This window comes from Monopterus albus, unplaced genomic scaffold (assembly GCF_001952655.1).
Source record: "Monopterus albus unplaced genomic scaffold, M_albus_1.0 scaffold244.1, whole genome shotgun sequence".
NCBI classification, from domain to species: Eukaryota; Metazoa; Chordata; class Actinopteri; order Synbranchiformes; family Synbranchidae; genus Monopterus; species Monopterus albus.
In genome coordinates, this window is record NW_018128124.1 from 108,443 (window position 1) to 132,885 (window position 24,443).

General features: G+C 40.6%; 1 protein-coding gene across 4 annotated transcripts in view; it reads right to left on the reverse strand.

The window, feature by feature from the left end:
- atp8a1 (ATPase phospholipid transporting 8A1) overlaps nt 1-24,443 on the reverse strand; it is a 98,209-nt gene that overhangs the window by 72,171 nt on the left and 1,595 nt on the right. For all 4 annotated transcript variants that reach the window (XM_020620640.1, XM_020620637.1, XM_020620639.1 and 1 more), the window contains exons 2-4: nt 9,821-9,935; nt 2,042-2,141; nt 450-548 (exon numbers count right to left, since the gene is read on the reverse strand). In XM_020620640.1, the coding sequence (XP_020476296.1) occupies nt 450-548; nt 2,042-2,141; nt 9,821-9,935 (314 nt within the window). The remainder of the gene's footprint in view (nt 1-449; nt 549-2,041; nt 2,142-9,820; nt 9,936-24,443) is intronic.

Consider the following 24,443-nt stretch of genomic DNA (forward strand, 5'->3'; position numbering starts at 1 on the left):
AGGTGTGACCTCTGAAAGTAGTGTGTGTGTGTGTGTGTGTGCGCATGCCCATGTCTGATGGTGTGTCAACAATTAGTTCAGCTGAGAATTACTGTCCTTTCACTAATAAAGTAGATGTTTCAGTGAATCTGATTTGACCTTTATGTGCTTCATGCACTCAGTCTCTTGACAGGCACTGTTACCTGCATTTGGCGATGCAATACATTAATGGCATACATGGAAATGACAAAAATTCAATGCAAAACTGCTGCAAACATTGAAGCCACATTACATATTTTACATACAACACTTCTTGCCACATAGGGCCAGCTTGGCTGTAAGTGTGTCCATACACTCTGTTGTCATCATGACAGCTGGGATTCAAAGGCTGTTTTAAAGGGAATGTAATTTGGCCCTAAAAAGGGTAGTTGCTAGTCATTCTATCAAATATTATTTCAAGTTTGTCTTACCAGATCTTCAATGACCTCCTTGACTGCAGCCACCACTAGGATGAAGAGCAGCGGCACCAGTGTGGTCCAGCGACCAGTCGGTGACACATCTGGAATTTGCTGGAGGCACAAGAAGGGTTTTTTTTTTTTAGAAAATATAAACATTGTGTGTGAACGTCAACGACTATACCTCAAAAAGCATGTGGCTCACACACACACACACACACACACTGTGCCAAATACAACTGCATTATAAAGACAAACAACCAACAAATGTCCTATCACTAAAACCTATGATGGGTCAGCTCATTAGGAGGTTTTACTGGTACTTCTTTTGATTCGACAGACCCACATTTTAGACAAAAACATAGACCAGCACCTGAAATGCTGGAGTTGCTGCTGTCATCTGAAGACCTATCAATCACATGCACCATCTCACATTTTGTAAACAGCATTCACCAGATTCAACTTCAAGTTTAAAGGAGTTCTTCCTAGCACATATAACTGTCTTACTATGACTATAATGCTCTCCTTACTACCAAATGTTGAATTATTTGGCTATTTTAGGCCTTTCAAAATTAACAAAGACCAGTATATTTAAGGCCAAGTCAGGGCCACAGGAGACAGCCACTGTTACACTGCTCAAAAAAATAAATGAAATAGATCTCTTCTCTTCCTCATCTGCATTGATGTTTTATTCAAGGACACAACATCAACATGGAAGGTAATGAAGATTCACACTGGCTGTTTTTCAAAACAGCAACTTCAAGGTCATGGCACAGAGTCATTTCCAATCCTCGAAGCTCCCATAAACATGAGGTAGTCTGCTAACATGAATACAGGTACAGACAGCGTCCTCCACAGCCTTCCTTCTTACAACTATTTATTTTTTATGCTAAGATTTGAACACCTGAAAAATATTGGGTTCCTTTGAATTATGTCATAATGACCAGCAGTTAAGCTTTTAAGTGTCCTAAAAGGGATTAATGTTGACCTATAACAGGCTAATTGCTGCAAACTTCCTCGGGACTAGAAAGTCTTTGTTCTGCTAAATCAAAACAGATCCAGTAATGCTGAGAACAGTGGTCGTTGCTGGGCAGTAACCAAAACATTACCAGGGCCGATAATCAGTACTGAAACTCTCAGACACAAAATGCCATGTTGCCACAACATGTAATACACAGTACAGTGTATTGAGCCTGCAGGCTCTCCTATTAAAAGGAGGTACACATACAGCAGTATTACATGCATTATTTATTATCAGGATATATGACGCACCCGTGTGCGTTTCTGTATCTGTGTGTGTGTGTGAGAGAGAGAGAGAGAGAGAGAGAGAGAGAGAGAGAGAGAGAGAGAGAGAGAGAGGGAGAGGGAGAGGACGCTGGTGCGTTGTAGGAAGGGAGAGAGAGAGAGAGAGAGAGAGAGACTAAATATGCCTGTGTGTACATGAAATTATAGACATGATCTTTGTAAATGGTGTCTAGGTCACCACAAACTGAAAAACTGACCACTAGCACACAAATTGGAGCAAAGCAAAAAAAAAAAAGGCAGCTGAGAAAAACAATTTATCTGTTGTCTTTGTATTTAAATCTGTCTTCAACACCACATCTTACCTGCAAGAGTGCAATGAAGAGAAAGAAGGCGTTGGCTGCCCTTCTGAACTGTGAGTAGAGGAACCGGGGGAGGAAGGTGAGGACATTATACTTGGCTGTGCTGAAGACCGCATCAAGCAGCGAACAAGGCGACAGGTGGAGGAGAAAACATGAGAGAAACAAAATGGTAAGTTACTAAAAACTGGTGAGTAAAGTTTATAACAACAATCTAAAAAACAAAAAAAAAGACTGATTAAGTTTGTCCAACTTTAATACTGAGCTAAAAAGCTGAAATAATTCTTCAGATAATAATTTGTTGATAAACAGCAGAGTTGTCTGCAACAATTGTGAAAACCATACTAAAACTGAATTACTTTTTCAAGTAAAAATGCCAAATATATACGGGTTCCAGCCTCTCAATATGAAGACTTCCTGCTTCTCTTGTCTTCTCTGACAGTAAGAGGAATCTTTTTGTTGTGGATGGTTACTGGGACAAAACAAGTCATTTAAAGACATCGCTTCTGGAACATTATATATTGACCCTGGCCATACAAACACATTGTCAATAACCATTTTCCTGCCCCTGCCCTTAGCCCACATACACTAGGAGGTCCTCAGTGACACACAAACAGGCATACTTTGTGATTCTGTCAAACTGAACAGAATAGGAGGAGGATGAGAGCTGGTACAGGGGGGGGGGGGGGGGGGGGGCCCCCACCAGATTCAGACTAAATCGCTTTCTCTCTCTCTCTCAGTGGTTTCTCCTTGTAAATCTCAGCGATGGGACTGATCTCTCTGGCAAAGGCCAGCTTTGTGTCTGCAGTCTGGTTGGCAAAGTTGCAGCAGCATCCTCTGCTGACCTTTACCTTTCTTTGCTGCTGTAGTAAATAGACACACACCTACAATCCATCTTAAAGGAGCTTTTCAGTTTAGTGCAAATATGGGTTTTGTATTTTGGTTTCTATTCGCTATGGTAATGAGAAGTCTCCGGTCGCATTTCAGTGTTTACAACCTTCATTTTATGGGTGTTGAGGCTGTTCAGGTTCAAGAGGGTGTTTTTAGCTTCATTACCTGGATGCAGTAATGTTGGCTCGTTTTGGGGGGGGGGGGGGGCGGGGGGGGGGGGGGGGGTGAGCCCTCAACAGTCAGACCTGTCTGATTTACAGTTGCGTTAAAGGGCCACTCAGAACAGTCATTTTGGGAGAAGATATATGCCATGATGCATGCCAAGCTTCTGGTAGTGCTTAGCTTACTCATGTACACACAAAAGTCATCACACATCCACAGACCAAATATCAGAAAGCGTGGCCTCTAACTCATCTAAAGGGGTTAAGCATATGGAGTTTAACATTAGAGACACCACAGTTTTATTCCTGTTAGTTTGAATCACATTTGACAAGCACTTTTGCAGCATTTATCACTTGTAGCACACCCACAAGCATAAAGTTATAGAAAAGTGGGCAAGCATTGAACTGAGTTAATAAAAAAAAGAGTTCTACATTAAATGCCATCCTTGCTGCCTGGTACAATGGAACTGTCTGGGACATAGTGAAAGCAAGTGAATAAGAGCAAAGCATTAGCACTGTTCATACAGCAGCACAGTGTAATACCAGCTGCACAGAGGAGACTACTGAAGAGCATTGTGAGAACAAGGGTGAAAAATGGACCCGCTTTGTTTCATTCCAACTCTAGTCATTAATCTCATCTAGTTATTTCACCTTTTGTGAAAACAATAAAAACAGCATCATTTCCTCGGTCACTTGTAAAAACTCGACAGTTTGAGAACGTGTTACAAAAAATACATTTAGATCACCATCAGCGCTGACAGCAGAATGATATGGAAGCCAAGATATTTACTGTGATCTTTATCTAATGATTCTAAGCTGAAAAGCACAAAAACAAAACATGCAAACAGATTTTTATGTATTTCACTATTTCTACACATCTTACACACATGCCACGTGTTTGAGTTTAAAAATAAACAGCATAAAGAAAACATTTTCTGATAAACGGTACGTTATAAGGCTGGCTAACTTACTAAGAAATCCAGAGTTTTACAGAAAAAATATTGTACTTTAAATAGGTTTCAAGATATTAATGAAATGGGGTCGGATGTGCGTGTGCGCTGTTTATCACCATCACAACAAGAAGCTCAAAGCTCAAATCATAAACTGAAAGGCCAACAAACTTGTTGGGTGAGGTTACACACATGTAAGTGGAAAGCCAAAGTACATACTGTATGTACAGTATGCCTTTACTTAAACTACTTGTGTGATTTCCAAAACAACTGTAGTAAAAATCGTGTTGGCTATTCTGGTTTTCTATTCCCTATATACAGTGGGTACGGAAAGTATTCAGACCCCCTTAAATTTTTCACTCTTTGTTATATTGCAGCCATATGCTAAAATCATTTAAGTTCATTTTTTTCCTCATTAATGTACACACAGCACCCCATATTGACAGAACAACACAGAATTTTTGACATTTTTGCAGATTTATTAAAAAAGAAAAACTGAAATATCACATGGTCATAAGTATTCAGACCCTTTGCTGTGACACTCATATATTTAACTTAGGTGCTGTCCATTTCTTCTGATCATCCCTGAGATGGTTCTACACCTTCATTTGAGTCCAGCTGTGTTTGATTATACTGATTGGACGTGATTAGGAAAGCCACACACCTGTCTATATAAGACCCTACAGCTCACAGTGCATGTCAGAGCAAATGAGAATCATGAGGTCAAAGGAACTGCCTGAAGAGCTCAGAGACAGAATTGTGGCAAGGCACAGATCTGGCCAAGGTTACAAAAAAATTTCTGCTGCACTTAAGGTTCCTAAGAGCACAGTGGCCTCCATAATCCTTAAATGGAAGACGTTTGGGACGACCAGAACCCTTCCTAGAGCTGGCCGTCCGGCCAAACTGAGCTATCGGGGGAGAAGAGCCTTGGTGAGAGAGGTACAGAAGAACCCAAAGATGACTGTGGCTGAGCTCCAGAGATGCCGTCGGGAGATGGGAGAAAGTTGTAGAAAGTCAACCATCACTGCAGCCCTCCACCAGTTGGGGCTTTATGGCAGAGTGGCCCGACGGGAGCCTCTCCTCAGTGCAAGACACATGAAAGCCCGCATGGAGTTTGCTAAAAAACACCTGAAGGACTCCAAGATGGTGAGAAATAAGATTCTCTGGTCTGATGAGACCAAGATAGAACTTTTTGGCCTTAATTCTAAGCGGTATGTGTGGAGAAAACCAGGCACTGCTCATCACCTGTCCAATACAGTCCCAACAGTGAAGCATGGTGGTGGCAGCATACTGCTATGGGGGTGTTTTTCAGCTGCAGGGACAGGACGACTGGTTGCAATCGAGGGAAGGATGAATGCGGCCAAGTACTGGGATATCCTGGACGAAAACCTTCTCCAGAGTGCTCAGGACCTCAGACTGGGCCGACGGTTCACCTTCCAACAAGACAATGACTCTAAGCACACAGCTAAAATAACGAAGGAGTGGCTTCACAACAACTCTGTGACTGTTCTTGAATGGCCCAGCCAGCGCCCTGACTTAAACCCAATTGAGCATCTCTGGAGAGACCTGAAAATGGCTGTCCACCAACATTTACCATCCAACCTGACAGAACTGGAGAGGATCTGCAAGGAGGAATGGCAGAGGATCCCCAAATGCAGGTGTGAAAAACTTGTTGCATCATTCCCAAAAAGACTCATGGCTGTATTAGCTCAAAAGGGTGCTTCTACTAAATACTGAGCAAAGGGTCTGAATACTTATGACCATGTGATATTTCAGTTTTTCTTTTTTAATAAATCTGCAAAAATGTCCAAAATTCTGTGTTTTTCTGTCAATATGGGGTGCTGTGTGTACATTAATGAGGAAAAAATGAACTTAAATGATTTTAGCATATGGCTGCAATATAACAAAGAGTGAAACATTTAAGGGGGTCTGAATACTTTCCGTACCCACTGTATTCTAATAAGAGTAGATCATTTTATGTTCAGTATAGTCAGCATTTAGATAGAGCAGCCTACTGCTTATTGTGAAATACAATGCCATACATCATCCACAGCCCATACCAATACCATGAGTATATTCACATTTATAACAGGTGACTCCACTGGGTATTAAACACCTAAGCCTGGTAGTGATAATGCATAGTTAACACCATAGTTGGCCCTTGAGATACAGAGAAACAGTGACTTGGAAGCTCTCATTCAGGATAGCCTTTATCATTCCTCTCTTTTGACACATTTGCCATCTTGTCTTTGAGACTGTCCTCTTTCACCATCTCACTTTATTGTCTTCACTTCATCCCTCTTTCTGATCTCATGGGGGTAAAACTAGAAAGCATGCTGTGTTCCACTCTCTTACTCCTATGCACTGTATAACTTCCTCCACAGAGGCAGGGCAAGATAAAGAGCTCATTTAACAATATAGCCTTTACCAGTTTAATGTATGTCATGTGCCCCGTTTAGTATTTAATTATGGTAAGCCTTATGATGAGATGCTGTCATTTGATTTAAAAAGACACCCAGTTAGCAGAGAACAATGTATAAATACCCCTTGTTGAGATGGGTAGCTGATTTGGTTAGGTATTGTAAGTAAGACAAATTTAGACGCTCTACCCAAACAACTATGCAATTTTTTTTGTAGAGAGAATGTGCATTTGAACCATTTGTGTGTTTGTGTCCATGTCTGTCTGTCTATGCATGTCTGTTGTCTTCTAGACAAGACATGCTATGTCATCATTTCATGGATACACAGCAGTAAATTGGTTTGTACAGCCCTTCCTGTCTGCCATCTGATAAGCTGTCAACATCTCAGCAACTTTACATTACAACCAGACACACCGGTGACACAGCTGAATTAAACAACCAGAACTATACAACCACTATGCCTGTTGGTTGTAAAGCAGAACTCACATGTGTGTATCTGTCTTATGTGAGCAGTGACATATTTTACAAGTAGTGATGCTGCAGAGGGAAAACGAGTGAAAGCAAGAAATCTGTGATGGATGTTTGTGTGCTTGTAATATCAGAATCACCACTTATCACAGACCATGCTCCTGTTAGTGTCTCCACAGGTCACTCTGACACAGCAACCAATCCTCTTGAATAAATTAGATCTTTACAGCAGCCAAAATTCACCTTCAAGGTCTTAGGCAAATGTTTGGACACATTCTGAAATCAAATTTACAAGGACAAACAAGAACTCAACAAAAGCCAAGTCATCTGCAAGCTGCATACTTCACTACTGAAATGCTACAGTAACACTCCCTGCCTCTGAAACCACTGAAAAGACAACTTGGCTACAAGTGAAACAAATGCTGTGTGAAAAGTCATTAACATGCAAGCTGGCATCCAGCTCACTGTCTGTTGTCATTTTTATATGTGCAAGCATTCAAATTTCCCTAACACGGCAGTTTTGCAAATGACCAGTTATTACAACTGCTATTTTGTGCAATATCAGTATCAGACTGAAAGTCAGTCAAATCAAAGCCAATGAATCTGAATGTGATTAACTTGAAATATCTTTTTTATTTTATCATCCTTATTTTGTGTGTTTGCCAGGTTATGGCATCAGCTTCAGCAAAATGGAACTAATGGGATATTTCCTTACTTTTTCAGAGGTGGCAGGTCACTGACAAAATTAATGACTGCCCCTGGGTAAGGTCACAGAAATGCAATGCTTTAATAATGTTAAAACCTTAAGGCAGAGGTGCACTTTCAAATCAAAGGTCATATTACTTAATTAACCATCAAACATCTGGTACTCCAAACAAGATAAAAATGCTAAGTCTAGATTGCAAATACTCTCTGACCTGGGTCTGTTGATGATAAAAGGGAAAGCTAGATAGATAAAAGGGAAACTCGAATAATATCACAAACACCTCAAATAACGGAATCAGAACCCATTTTCTTTTATTTTTTTATTAGCTGCTTGTGCCTGTTACTGGTCATGAAGCTGAGCTAACAACTGGTACAATCATAAAAACACATGCATTCAAAGGCCTTTTAAAATTTCATATTCCTGTTCAGTTTATAGCTGTGCCTGTGTAAGCACATGCATATCTCAAGCTGCTTAAGAGGCAGGGATGCTAACAGTAACATTCCTTGAGAGAACAGGGCCTGACCCAACAATCCTGAAAAAAAAGAAGCACAGTTTATCAATGACGACACTGGTGGTAGAATTTGTGCTAAAGTAGAGTAGGCTACGTTAGCAGCATAGCTAACCAAAATACAATGGAAACTCACAGGTTGGAAACGTGAATGAAACCACTTGTTTCATCGTGGCCGTACACCTGAAACAATCCCCCTGCACCCCCTCACCCCCTGACCAATGCAGCCCATTTTGTTAAAACATAGCAGTGAGTTGTGTTTTTCCAGGACTAATGTGAATGTATTGCGGCACTCTATCACGCTGGCCTGGTTTTTATTATCTACTGATATTGCAAGACAGCTTTTGCCTCGACAAGAAATCTTGTCACGTTTTAATATCGCGAGACCCTAATCCTGACATGCTAAATCCACTGAACTCCTTCAAGAGCAACAACAGGATAAAGAGGCCAGTCAGGAGTATCTGGACTAATGCACCACTGGTGATACAAATCTTGCAGGTACTTTCATCACATGCCTTAGGGCGCTATCATGACCATATCTGTGGGACAGCCGTCTCTACTGCACAACAGTGGTGGCTTCCTCACTGTACACTGCTTTAACTATGGGGCATGTATTCAAAAGTCAACTTAAGAACATTAAATTCAACATTATTTTTAAAAATTAACTATATGTCTTTGACCTGCCTGCAATTTACTTAACACATCAGACACAGGCTGATCATTTTCACAACATATTCTCAAAGAAAATACTTAAAAATAGACTCAAAATTCAGTTCAAGATTGCGTCCTGTTGGGAAGGTCTCCCTAGGCTGACATTTAACTAGCAGCTACAAAGTCAAAGCATGCTTTAATTCATTTGTTTTGCTTGTAAATCTGAAGGTTAATGTGGGGGTAAAGGCAAAGTCAAAAACAGTAGCGCTTTATGCCAAAAGTCTTCTAACCAGCAAGTTGGTGGTTCGACTCCCGGTCTCCCCGCATGCCTAAGTGTCCCTGAGCAAGACACTGAACCCCAAATTGCTCCCGGTGGTTCGACTGGCGCCAGTGTGCGGCAGCCTCTCGTCATCGGTGTGTGAATGTGTGTGTGAATGGGTGAATGGTGTATAATCTCCTGTAAAGCGCTTTGGCCAGTGTAACACACTGTGAGAAAGCGCTATATAAAATACAGTCCAGTCCTTTAGGGTCTAGAAATACCATTGCTTGAATAGTTCTCCAAGGTTTACCTAATGAAGCTGTAAATGTGGACCATGAAAACTGTACTACACAAGCTGCAACTTAAATGCAGACCAAGAGGACAAATGACAGCCAACTGCCACCCACAAACATTATTCTGCTGTACTGCACTACCTTCACATGGTTCACATTCAGTAGCTTCAATAAAAATACCACCTAAGCAGCAGTAATGCTAGGCTCAAAAAGGAATTGTAGTTCCCTGGACAAGACTCTTGCCAATGCTAGAGCTTGCACCAACATTTCAGTGTTGGTTATGCTACCAAGCACACTGTGCCACCTAATTTATCATGAGACTGTTATAAAGTTAATGCACTAGTTTTCAGTAAACAGTACCTTGACCATGAACACATGCCATAGTTTAATCAAACCATTTTAATCTACAAATTATCAATCAGTTCATAAAGTACAAACATTTTCTTAATTCCTAATTTCCATAAATACATCTTTTTACCTGACTCTGTTGTTGCAAAACCTGGTGAACTGCTGCTGGTTGAGGTATATCAGTCGGGCATCTTCTTGATCAGCTAATGATGTCTTTTCTGATGTGTCCTCTGTCTTTTCATATCCTGTAGAATGGGAGAAAAGACATTCCATAGGTAAAGAAATCTGCCTTGAGCACAAACAAAAGTATTTGAGTCTGTGTGTGTCAATAGGCCCCCAGAGGAGTTTTGGATCCTGACATTTGTAAAAGGCAAGTCAGTGATCTATACACCAAGGATGAAGACTAGATGACAGACTGCAACAAAGGATTGTTTGAATGGTGGATAAAGAACCTCAATCAACATCCAAATTCAAGCTGACCTGCAGGCACAGGGTGCAACAGAGTCAGCTCACATTATCCATTGCCATCTGAATGACGAGGGACGCTATGGTAGGAGACCCCGGGGGAAACCCCACTGCCAACACATAAACCTAAAAAAGCCAGACTGGAATTTGCCAAAACTTACCTGAGGAAGCCACAATCCTTCTGGGAGAATGTCTTGTGGACAGATGAGACTAAACTAGAGCTTTTTGGTCGAGAACATCATTCTACTGTTTTCAGTAAATGAAATGAGGTGCGATGTAGGGCCCAGTGTCAGAAAGCTGGGTCTCTGTCAGAGGTCATGGGTGTTACAGCAGGACAATGAGCCAAAGCAGACTTCAAAAAGCACCAGACATGGTTTCAGACAATGCGGCGTAAGAAACTCGGTGATGTTACACAGGAAGTGACTGATTTCAGTTTTTGTGTTTTTGTGTGTTCCAATGCAAAGAAAGTAAATAAACATGAGAATACCAAAGAATTTATGATTGAAACAATTTTCTGAGAGAAATGCAGGGGGGGGCAATATTTTTGGCCATGACTGTATAAGTATTTTTGGTGCTGTCATGTACAGTTGGCATTATAAAATGTCTCAATGTAAGATCTTTCAAAAGAATGTAACTGTTTAGTAATAGATTACAGTGAGTGCCGCCTACACAATACATCAAGAAGATGTGTAGCTAATAGTAGGTATGCTAAACTTGCTTTAGCACATGAGCAATCTAATAATCTAATGTCAATATAATATTCGAATTATTATTATACTGGAGTGAGAAGGTGCTGTAAAAAATATGACGGTGTGTGTTCCAAATAATGCATCACTAATGATAGACCTCCACAGAAAAACGCCAACTTGGAGGAAAACCCTGTTATATAATAACATGGGGAATCACCTGCTTTATGTTAACAGACAGACAAAGTCACAGAGACGTTTCTGTTCTCTGCTGTACAGGGATATATGTTGTGTATTCTAGGCACAATTTAATTTGGGTTCAATGTGCATGAATACAGTTGTGTTACCATAACAAAACCTTGGCCAATATAACAATACACACTTAAAGACTTCGGTAAATATCCATAGTCTAATTGCTCAAGACACCTTTAAAAGCTCACACTCACATTTCACCAATTTCCCCTGAGAACTTTGTGACCATTTGTTGTTTGAAGTATGTTGTGATTTGAGCTGGGAATTTCCTTTCAAGAGTGACAAGCTGTTGGGAAGAGTAGATAGAACTCATCTGTGGATCACTTACAGCAATGTGGTGCAGTGTACTGTTACTCACAAGACCCTGAGCAAAATGTAGTTTTGAGTAACAGTATTTTTATCTAAGGTTGAAATAAACTGCAGGAATATAGCCGAAAAACTAATCATCAGGCCCATTTTGTTTTGATGCATTAAAGAACGGCATACAGAACTTACAGTTGACCTCCTTTTGAAATAAATGTTTTATTGGCAGAAGCTACCATTCACTGCTGAGGAAAAAAAACCTCTCCTTGGGCAGACAAAAAAAGTAATGCTCTGCAAAACTGAAAAAGAGAAACTGCTTCGCTCCCACCAAGTTCAACAAAGTGGGACGGAGCCATGTTAGCTAAATCAATCAACACATCAAAGACTGTATGTGGGTTACATACAGTATAACACATTTTTCCTTTTTGTTTCTTCCCATTTTTTTTTTGATTGGCAACAGGCATTTCTGTGCCTTACTTTGTTTCTGCATGTACAGTATTCTGGAAAAAATCGTATTCACCCAGTTGCAGTCTCACCTAGATTGTTTAAATATTGCTGACAAGTTTCGATCTGGCTTTAAGCCCCGCCATAGTACAGAATCAGCATTACTGAAGATTCATAATGATATGGCGCTTGATACCAAGTGTCCTGTTCTTTTAGTTCTTTTGGATCTATCTGCAGCTTTCAGTACTGTTGATCATTCTGTCATTTTGTCGAGACTTGAATTTTTCGTCGGGCTTAAAGGCCCTGCTTTAAACTGGTTTTCTTCCTTTTTAAGCAATCAAACTATTTTGGTTAGTATTGGTAATTGCGTCTCAAATATAGTTCCTCCCACTTCAGGCGTTCCGCAAGGTTCGACCCTGGCTCCATTACTCTTCTCATTATATATTGCACCTCTTGCGGCAATTATATCTAGCCACAGTGTTCATTTTCACTTTTACGCTGATGATGTTCAGATTTATATGCCACTACTCCTATCTGACTCCAATGCTCTTACCCCGTTGCATAATTGCATTCGGGATATTAGGCAATGGCTTGCTCTAAATTTTCTGCATTTGAACGAGAGCACGACCGAATACATTCTTATTAGTCCTGACCCATCGCCAGATGTAGTCAACCTTTGCAACTCAGTTTTCCCTCTGATACGGTGAAAAACCTCAGAATAATTTTAGATAGTGGTTTTAATTTTTGAGAAACAGTTTAGGGCAGTGGTTAAGTCTTGCTTCTTCCATCTAAGATTGTTAACGAGGGTTAAAACTTTTCTGTCACATGGAGATCTGGAGAAGGCTATTCAGGCGTTTATTATCTCACGGTTGGATTATTGTAATGCCTTGTATGTGGGAGTACCCCAGACTTTGCTTCAAAGATTATAGTTGGTCCAAAATGCCGCAGCTCGGCTGCAGTCAAATGCTCCCAGGTTTGCCCTATCTCCCCGGTTCTTTGTGCCCTTCTTTGGCTTCCAATTCAATTTAGAATCAAATTTAAGATCCTATTGTTTGTTTTTAAGGCTATTCATGGTCTCGCCCCAGCTTACCTATCTGACCTGCTGTCAAATTATGTGCCGCGTAGAGCTCTCCGCTTCACTGATCATTTGTTGCTGGCGGTGCCGCAATCCCGCTATAAAAATTGGGGTGACCGATCCTTTACTATTTTTGGCCCCAGACTGTGGAATGCTCTTCCTATAGAACTACGGGCTGAAAGTGAGCTAGTGGCCTTAAAGTCGACCTTAAAAGCTCATTATTTTAAGCAGGCTTTTGAGGCCTAACCTGTTTTGATTGTTTAAGTTTTAGCTATTGCTTAGCACTTTAGCATGCCCCTACCTGTTTATTTGGAAAACTCACTACTTTAAGCAGGCCACTACTTTAAGCAGGCTTTTGCGCCCTAAACATGTTTTTATTGTTTAAGTCTCAGTTATGGCTTAGTATTTTATTATGCCCCTACCTGTGATCTCTATTGTTATTGTTTTTGTTGTGTGTTGTACAGCACTCTGGTGCTCCTGGAGTTGTAGAGCGCTATAGAAATAAAGATTATTATTACAGTATAGAGTGTATAGAGGGACCTTTGGACAAACAATGGATGACCCATCACCAGTTCCTGCCACTATGCAAAACCAAAGAATACATATTGAGACTACAGCAGCCATCTTTGTAAGACATTTTGCAACCAGATTCTGTGCACTAGACCAGAGGAGGAGTCACAGTATCAGACCAACAGTTAAAGCTGTCAAATCATCCAAAATACAACTCTTTTTATATCATTAAAAAATAAATGATAAACACAAAGCAGCATGATAATACCTTGAAAAAATGAAAGAAAAACAGCTTTGAGAAAAAAACTGAACAGGCTGAAAAACACATTTTCTCTCAACCTGAAACTGAAGCACATTTTAAGCTGAAATATCCAACTCTTTTGCAGAGGCAGATTTGAGCAGGATCCTCTTGTTGTAAGATGTGAAATGATGAAAATCAAGGTTCCTGAGGTTTACATATCCCCCCCCTTCATCATTTTAATTCATACTGTATGTCTGGATTAGTGCCTTCAGCACTGTAAAGAGGGCACTACTCTAAACAGTTTCCCACACTCTCAGATTGCATGCATGCGATCCGGTGGCTGCAGAATGGCTCTCTTAACATGAAGCAGTAGTGGTTGTAAGCGTTTATGAGGTAAGGGCAGATGTAGCATAGCCCCCATAACTACAAATAGATCCTGACGTTTAAAAGAAGGTGAAGGGAGATGGCTGCTTGAAACATCAAGAACATTAAAATGCACTGTCATGACTGACTGTAACCAGAGCCCATACCCGATATGCCCCAGTTGCAACCTGTGCCCTGTCCCCTGCCTACAGTATTTCTTTCTTTCTTGTCAAGAGGGAACAAAGTAGAAGGTTGGCAGTCTTTAAAATCTCACTTCCCACTTTCTCTTCTCTTTTTTTCAGCCTCTTACTCTCAACTTACTCTTAAGACTTTCTCACTCATGTTACAAAGGCCCTTAAGCTTAAATTACAGCTCTTGTTATTTTAATGAGTCACTTTGGCTTTGCATAGAGGATTACTGAGGAGTGCCTATCAAACATTCCTTCTTCCAACCACAATTTCCTGATAGAGCACCTGCTACGCAGAGAAACTAAGGCTAAAAATAAATTTGCCCCACTTAGTCATTTGGTCACCGGGTGAAACACGGGTTGACTATCCCAGCCAAGTTGTGCAAGGCGTCAGATCGGCATGGTTTACTCGATTAGTGTGGGGGCAAACGGTGCATGGCTTCAGACGACATCAGGAAATTGAAGAGTGGTGGCTACTGCTTAAATAGAGTAACCTACAATGATTCATGTCACTATAATATGTAACATTTAGGTAAATAATCAATGTAGATGCCACATTATGGGGTCAAGTAGTGAATCCCTGAAGAGAGTTCATGCAAGACAGTATAAGGAAAGTAAGATATGTGTAAACAGTTAACAGAATTTATAGCTAAGAGTTCACCTGGTAAAACTGGAAAAACAGGTGGTTGAGAATAAATAATATGGCAAGGTCTACACCTTAATGTAAAGTGACTTCAGATGATTTTTGTTGTTATTTGACACTATACACATAAACTGAATGAACTGAATGAAGTTGCATGTCAATAAAAATCTATTATATGCCAAAGAAAGGTCACAGTTTGCACAGCAAAAGACAAAGCCAACAAAGAAAGTTAGCGAAAAAAATAAACTTTTATGAAGCTAGAGAGTAATCAAGGAATTTGTATCTCCAATGACAAATGAAAACAGTGGTCTGGCATAGCAGGTGACTGCAGCATAAAGCCTTTGTTAAGTAGCAGGCCAGAGAAGCTAGATGAGCTGTGATTTATGTTGTGTCTCTGTGTTCTGAATGAGTCCTCGCAGCAGGAGCCTTGTGCTGGGGTAGACCAGGTGCTGCAATGCACCAGTTGCAGCCGGTACTGCTGCAGCTGAACTTAGTCCTTTGGCTCTCTCCTTTATGCAGCTTTGACAAAAGGGACTGTGTGAAAAATGTCAGTAAAAGCTACATACACATGTGTTGGATTATGTCAAACAAATATACTGTGCTTTAACATGTACAGTATGCTGGTATGGCTCCAATCAAAGATGCTAATACCATTGCACTATTTACAATTCTCTTTATTTCACGAGAATGGGGTTGTGTGGACCTTCACCTTTGATCACAAAAAGCTGCTCATCCTTGAGTCCATGAGGACGCTTGTGCCAAATATGAAGAAATTGCCACAAGGCTTTCCTGAGATATGGTGTTATATCAAACCAGCTAACTAGTTTGTGATGTAACCTCTTGCTGTTGTATCAGACCACTAGCAAAAATGAATACCACAAGATTATTTATTGATAGAAATATACAACATATTGCCTATTTCTTTTAGATTATGTACTGACTGTATGCAAATAACTATGGCTAGTGTTTAGCAAATATACTGAATAGTGCCACCGCCACTAAACAATGTAAATGGTCAGAATGTGCAAAAAGTTGTAGACTTCTCAACAATTTTCTGCAGTATGTGCCACTTTGGTCTCTTGTTTTCAGTCTGATTGTCTGACTACAGCTACTTGTAGCAGTAATACTTTACTCTTATGGTTATCTGATCTAACTATCTGACTCCAGGTTTTTACTACACTGTACCTGTTCCAATTAAAGGCTCCATATTGAATAATTTATTGGATTAGAAAAGCAAAAGTAGAGCTCGTGCCAGAAACTGGTCAGCTGGGCTTGAGGAGTTATCAGAGGACCACTGATCTAATGTCCAGCAATCCCACAGTTTCACATGAATATGATGAAAAAAAGCATATCTCCATTATTTCAAAGTAATAACTCATATCACCAAAGTTTGAAAGTGGTGTACTGTTACAATGAAGGTCAAGGTTCAAAACAAAGCCAAAATTAAAAACAAATTTGACATTCATGTCTAACCTACTGTTACGTTACCTTTTTTTTTATTCTGGGTAGTTTTACTGATCACATTCACAGTTATATATGAAGCTATACAACCAAAAGGAGTTCTACTAGAGCAACTGCTGTTAAGAGCTTTGCTCAAGGGCACCACAGTAATATTAATGAGGGAGGGCTAAGTGTCCCTTTTTTCACCTGCAGTGTTCATCACCTTTTTTCCACCCAGATTTTTCATACCAGTCAGGGAATTAATCTGATGAACTTCCTGTCACAAGCTTGCTTCCCTAATCTTTATGCCAAAACTGTCCCATATGTAGCCAAGTTTAAAAGCAGCACACCAGGCCAACCCCATAGTCAAAGGGAGTTGGGGAGAGATGTGATGGAGGTGCTGTCATCAAAACAGTCTTTCCCAACTTCCCCTCCCCCTCATCCAGTTTATTTCCTTGGTTTCTAACACTCCGTCTAGGCGATGTACTCAGCGACTGCAGCAGTCTCAGTGGGAGCCACACTTAATATTCCCTGGTGGACACTGTGCATTTTCTCTGCACTAATTTCATTAATGGCAGGCATGTCATGGCTAATAAATAAAGAGAACAAGAATGGGAAGCTGGGCGGATGCTCACTGCGAACATAATTCTTAATCTGCGTTATATTAGAATTCATAACAACTTTTACCTATTAACAGAACTACCATATTACCCATACAGTAACAACTAGATATATTAAAACAATATAAGAGGCATGGAAGAAGAAGAGATAAAAGATTAACAAGGAGCCAAATAAAGCTCAGTCAGACTAGAGAACAGAAGCAAAGAGCTCTGGAGGGGAACCCTCTAGGGGAGGGATCAATGCCACCAAGTGTTGTAATGAATCTGGATGCAGGCCAGGTGTCAGGATTATTGCCTGTGTCAGTCAACAGACAAACAAGTGGAAAATAGTCACAAGGGGGCACGTATTTTCAAGAGGATCCCCAATGGGGAAAAAACTAGGTTCTGCATGGTTTGGCAGTGGCCAAGGCATGCCAGTCTGTCTTGTTTATTCCTTGCTGCTGAGTGTTGAGACAATCTGGGACCATAGGGTATAAAAAGTCCCTTCTGTCCACAGTTTTAATGATACTTTAAGTACATCAAAACACACAACTTGTATTTTTCTTGTCATCAGTGCTAATTTTTGCTTGTCTACACATGGCCAGCAGAATCTATTAATAACTCTTGATAATAGTGTTTGCAGTTTAATTCACCTTAAACACAAATCAACCAAACCTTAAAAATTAACACAATTTGAGAGAAATCACAATCAAGTTGGAGCTCAGGTAGGCAGAAGTAGCACGGGTTGAAAACTACTGCTGCCATGACTGTCAACACAACCAAGATTAAATACATCTAATGGCAGCGGTGACAGAACCTCATGATACTCAGGGTTAAATGTTAAACAAAAAACATTTGGCCATACACAGCTGACCAATACTTTACAATATATAGTGGGAGTACAGGCTCACTATCGTCAAAGTAAAAGCATTAACCCTTATTTTGAAATAGCAGGATCATCTGGGAATAGCTAATGTGGCAGGGATATTTTTAGCAACAGTATCTTATCCTGGTTATTCATGTCTGACCTCAAAGCTTTTATACCACATCATAAAAGAGATCGCATGCTGGTTGCAGTTTCCAGCTGATTTCGGTCAGCAGCTACTATGTTTATGATTGCACTGTGACAATTCAGTTGGCTCCATGACTAAATCTTGTACTTCTTCAGAAAGGACCAGTGAGTCAGTCCTTGGGGATGTGATATCCATCTATGGGCAAACCAAAAATGTAAAAGATTTTTTGTGCTTCCAGAAATCAGCTGAGTGAAGAGCTGTCAGAGGGTTTTGTTAAGAAAAACTGCATCAAATACTTATCTGAAAACAGAAAGGAAATGTAAAATGGAGATATGTAACACAGAGGTATGACAGAAAGGTGAGGTGTAAGAGTTTAGCATTGTCAGTGTGTGTATTGTTCACATTAACCTAGGGCTTTCTACCAGTAATTAAGGACAAATTAGCTCAGAATGTCTGGACTTTGCAATCTTGCCATCTCACAACCTACTGTCCTGATGTGCCAATTATAGCTGCTCATCTTCACCAAAGAAAGATCTGTGCATAAAACATTTACAGCAGATAAAAATTTCAGTAGACGGACTAGCCACACTCTATTCATAGAAATCAAAGTCCCAGAGATGAAAGCTCCCCTCTCCTGTCTCTTGGGAGGGGGGTGGGGGAGGGGGGTGTTTACTGGAGGAGGAAATAGATGAAACCTCAATATAAGCAACAGTAACATCCATCCGTCCAGCCATACCACTTATCCTGAAGAGGGTCGCAGGGGGGCTGGAGCCAGTCCCATCTGACACTGGGTAAAAGGCAGGGTACACCCTGGACAGGTCACCGGTCTATCACAGGGTTACAGTAACATCCATAAGTGGCTTACCAACACTCACAACAACAACAAGGCAGCTGAAAAATGAATCCCCCTCCCTGCTCTGCTCCATCTGGCTCCTCATAGGCTCTAGCAGTCTACAATGGGACGGATAGACGAGAGACAACACTGGCAGCTGGGGCTGTGACATCACAGGGATGGGCTGGCTTAGCTTAGTGAGGGATCTGCACGGGCGGAAACCTTTCCATTGTATGCAACTTGTATGCTGGTAAACAGCAAGGTCATATGGTATAAAACAGGAAATAGACCTTGTGAAGGCCAGTCACTCAGATGTTTTCCTAAAATAGGCTCACTGATATTGAGGTTGACCTACTGTAGATTAAACTTTTAACTTCCATTTGTACTTTTAAAAGATTTATTTGAATCTTTGTTAAAATGGTTGAAAATGAGAAATACTGTACATTGGTCTCTATGAAGAGAAAGAGTCGGGGGCTGTAGTGGTGATATCACACCTGGAGTGGTGAGGCTGTTGGATTTGTCTAAAACATTCTCTCTAACTCTTCCTCATGACCAGTTTTCATTCCTTTTATATAAGTTTCTCACTGAATTGTAGACACATCTGTGCTCTTCCTGACAGTAAAACTGTGGAAGCAAATGGATTCACAGAAGATGCACAGTGAGCTGCAGAGTGACACCAGTGCCAACCAACTGCCACATTGACCCCTATGTAAACAGTATTAGGCAGGTGGTCATATGTGTGGTGTTATGGCTGACTGGAGTACTGTACATCTTTTTAGTGCTATGGATGAAATAATAATGTGCATGTCATCCTTACCCAAGTCAGGCCTCAGCCTTGAATTAACATTAATGTACTCAGACCATCTATAAATAGCAAGATCAATTATGCCACTGCTTTTATTGTAGGAGCTTAGGCACTGATGGACATGATGAAAGGATTATTGTTATGTCAGCACAACCATCAAAAAAACTGGATGTCAGTCATTATAGTATGGCCAGAAATGATTAAGCTACAACTTGTTGTGTACCTGCCTTGACTACTCCTTTATAATAATTAACCAATTAGTTGTCTGCTTTATGTCCTTCTATTTAGAACTTTCAGGTCAAGGCCACCGGGTGTTTCCTCTTCCCAGCCACTGATGGTGTTTACTGTGGAGTGCCCCTCCATCTGACCTTGCCATCCTGCTGTGACACAATAACACCGACTAGCTCTTGACACATGCAGGATTGATGTCCGTTCCTTCCGTCTATGTATCAGATATGCACACACAACCAGGACAGAAATAAGGCCAGCAATAAACATAATGATTGCAGATACCATTTAGGGCTTCTTTCTCAAAGTCTAAAGCTGCCTTTATTAATTATTTGATGTTTATGAGCATGAGCCACTGTACATCTTGTAAGCTAATAGCTAAGTTCATGAGTATGGTAGATTTATCTCTATATGAGCATATATTTGCAAGGTAGCTTTTCAGTGGCTCATAAATAATGGTTCAATCTGAGAAACATTACTGAGGATCTCCAGCTGACTTGCAGATCAGATGGTCAATCAATTCCAGAAAATGGACAGAGCAGGTTCCAGCATTTCAGAGCAGAGAATACTCCCTATTCTGTCTTGAGTTTAGCTTAATTTTATGTACTTCAAATTTGGCTAGGTGGTAAATAACTCATTTTCCTGTGGTGCCACAAACTCAGAACACATTTATTTCTACTTTACCAGGATTTTAAGTCTTGCCATCTCAGGTCAACATATTGTGCATGAGCATGCATTATAAACGGTTCTGTCTCTCAATATCTGAGGAAGTGTAGCTGCTTTGTCTCTGAGTGGACACGTGCACAAGCATTTTCACATCTCCGCCTCCTCACAGTGACCTGTCAGATCCACTTTACCACAGAGGTGAGGGAAACTGAAAATCTGAAGAAACACATTAAAATGGCTGCAGGTTAGAGATGAAGGCAGGCCATGAAGTGGAAAATATAGGAGAAGAGTAGAGAGGCCCAAGGGGACTTGATATGATATACCAGCAGCACCAGACAGAGGATTTAGTGGTGTGTGGGGCTTCTGTGCCACATTATTATCAGCCAGTGATCTGCCAGGCACATGGGCTGCCCTCGATCCCTTTGGAAGGTTGCAGTCTGCAGATAAGCTTGCAAGCTCACAGCAAACAGAATGCTTGTTACCATCTGTTTACACTTAACTTGTATGGCTCCTGTTGGTCAACTTTCCCATCCAAACAGCAGAGCTGGTATTAAGCATTTTCCTGGTTATTATGAGAATATGTATTGAAAAGATCAGCGTTTTACAGGTGCTTGTCTGTCACCGTGAGAACACACATTAAAAAGATGCTGATAGCTTCTGACATCACCTGTAGCACCAGTGTCCTAGATAAGCTTGTTTTCATAAGACATGTAGACACAGGCTGGCAGTGGTGTTGGATGTTTCCAAAGCATGGCGGAGAAGAGTGACAAGGAGCAAAGTGGCACATGGTGGGCAAAACTGGGGAGGGAGCAGCATGGAGAGCTGATGGACAGGCTGCTGGAGGATTAGGTGGTAAGCCTGGCAGAGGGCTGCCTTTCTAGATGGAATGCTGCCTGATGCACTGTGGTGATTAAAAAATAAAACTGAAGGGTGGGGAGTGTGCTTAGCCTCTCATAAAAGCAGCCAAAAGAAATATTGAAGATTAGATGCATGAATAAGCAAAATAGTTAAGCAAATATGGAGCCATGAGGGTGGAAATGTTGAGAGCAGCGTAGGTCAACCTGACACGGTACCGGAAATAATCGAATCAAACACTCAGAAAGATGCTTGCAAACGAAACAGGATATGGTTTTCACTGAAGCGGGGGGCAGCAAAGCAGCGCAGTGGTTAGCGCTGTCACCTCATAGGTGATCTGGGGCCTTTCTGTGCGGAGTTTGCATGGTCTCCCTGTTCCTGTATGGGTTCTCTCCGGGTACCCCGGCTTCCTCCCACAGTCCAAAGACATGCAGCTTAGGTTGACTGGTGACTCTAAATTGCCCGTAGGAGTGAGTGTGAGTGTGTGTGGTATAATGGGTCAAAAGAAAAACATTAAACCTTTGCTCTTTGAAACCTAAAAAGGGAGTGTGTGGTAGTAGTGGTTTGGGAGTGACAGCAAGAGCTGTTGCATAATTTATCTGTTCAGTCTCATGATGGCCGCAGTCACACTGGTCAACAGTTTTCTATGGACTAGGATAAGAATAAGGATAATCACCTTTATTGGCCAAGTATGTTACACACAAGGACGTCACTGTATAGATTAGTATTTAACAATTTCAATTTCTACATTACAATTGTTTAGCATTCAGTGGAATAACACTATCATCTATGCTGTGGTGATGATAAATTGTTTCATAATTACTATCTTCTAGGTAGCAACTCCACCACCACCACTCACCAACCACGATGATGTACACCCTGCTCCCACAATTCTACTCATAAACACAGAATTTATTTCTCAACGACTCAGTCGTTGGAGCGCATTGTTGGCTGTCGGACTGAAACCCCACCCAGTGGGATAAATGCCTCCTACTCACCACCAGTCAGGCAGAACTGATGAAGCCTCTTGGATGAGAGGTGAAACGTCTTCTACCTAAAACTACATCCAGATTCTTCTAAGTTCTTTCAGCATACTATGACCTGGATGACTAAGAATTTGCACTCATTTAAACTGCACAGAAATTGGTTTTACTGGAATACTAGTCTATTTTTGCCAGTGAAATGTGTTTTTTATTCTTAACATCCTAACCAGATATCAACTTCTTCCTATTTTCTAACCTTTATTTATTCAGGGTGTTTTCACTGAGATGCAGCCTCTTCTACAGGAACACCCTGATCACAGTGACACTGGGAAGATGTCCAAGGCACCATTGTCACAGTGGCATTGTTGAGGGAGGGGCAAGCACTGCTTTCTCACTTGTCCCATCCAGACTTTAATCCTTGGGTCCAGAGACTGAACCAGTGACCTTCTGATCACAAGTTTGCTTCTCTAACATTTAGATCAGAAACATGATCTTACCACCACAGAACATGTACAGTCGTATGGCTGTATTCTGAATGGTAGTATCTAAACCACATGTTGGGAATGTGGGCATGTGTGACCAGTACTCAAAATGTGAGCACAATCTTTGGTTCATATTCAAAATTACGCTCCACTGGCTGACTCAAAAAACACAGATTCCTATTGATTGTCTATGGAGCAGATCAATGTCTGGATAGTAGAGCTGCTCAGTGGTTAAATCATCAGAAATCCAATAAGCAATCAAGACCATTTAGGCAGGTTACAGTACCACAAGTCATTCTGCTACAATATCATATCCTATCTACTCTCCGCATTTGGTGTTTAAAGACTGTCTTTATGTGACTAAACATCTTCTCTTCTACTTTTTCTATAATAGACAAATCCCTTCACCTTTATGTTTGTTTGTTTAATGATAGATTTGAGTTTTGTATAAAATATACAACTCAAGATATTAAAACAATTATACAAATGGTTTCACTTTCACACTGGGTGGGCCATTCTGATAATAAGTGACATTTCTTTTTTTTAAATATAAAAACAAAACAAAAAATCTGCTCCCGTCAGCTGTCTCCCACAGTGCAGACGTTTTTTGTAATGCATACAAACGTGTTAAGAGTAGTCACATTTTAAGAAAAGTGGTGTCAAATGTGTGCACATTCAGGTGCAATCCACAAATGAATCAGCAGTTTGATCTACCAGGTACAACTGTGATACTGGTCCCAATAATGGTAACAGATTTGTCAACAAAAATTGTCCAGTTGTGCGTCACAACTTGAAAGTATTGCAGAAACCTAACTGTATGAACACATACTCAACAATTACCCTGTCTCATAAGTGACATCACTGCATACAGCAGTAAATCAAAAGGCCCACAGTGCATTTCAGTGGCCATTTTATCAATATACTTAATGAAAATCATATAATAGATATGCAAGTTAAACAGGCCAAGTTGCTGGCTTAAGCAGCCAAAAATATACTAAGACTGAGATTGAAATATTAGCCTGACTCTGCAGTTATTAAATCAAAACTGTCAAACTACAACAGTTTCATTTCAATTTCTGTGAAGAGAAAGCAAAACTGCAGTAAGTAGAAGTGTGACAATATTTTTATCATCAAGGTGAAAAGCTGTCTTGTGATATCAATACATAACAGAACCAGAGCAGCAGCAAGCGTGATAGAGTGAAAGAAGGTCACACACAGCTTCAATTAGAAGTTAGAAACTCATGCACAGTTATAAGGTCTGAGGAGACTCTTGTGAACTCATACAGGAGAGAAGCCAGTCAGGTGAGTTTGTGGCAGAACCTTTTACAGTGCTTGCATATTGTTGTCTTACTGCATATGATAACTCATACTCAGAGAACAGAACTGAAGTGACATTCATTACAAGATGATTAGTTAAAACATTTCAAAATGCACCTACATTGTGCATGTTGTGACTTTGTGTTGAATAAAAGACTATTGTCCAGTCATACATTTCATCATTGAAGATTTCTTAAAATAGTGTTAAAATCTTGTCTCATCTCATTCTTGTGAACCCAGTATCACATAGCGTCTATCTTCTTGTCTTGTGAGCCAAGAGTATCAATACAATACACCCCCTCAATACACCCCCAGCAGTAAACATCTTAAATATTATGAAATGTTACCGATTCTGTCCAGAGAG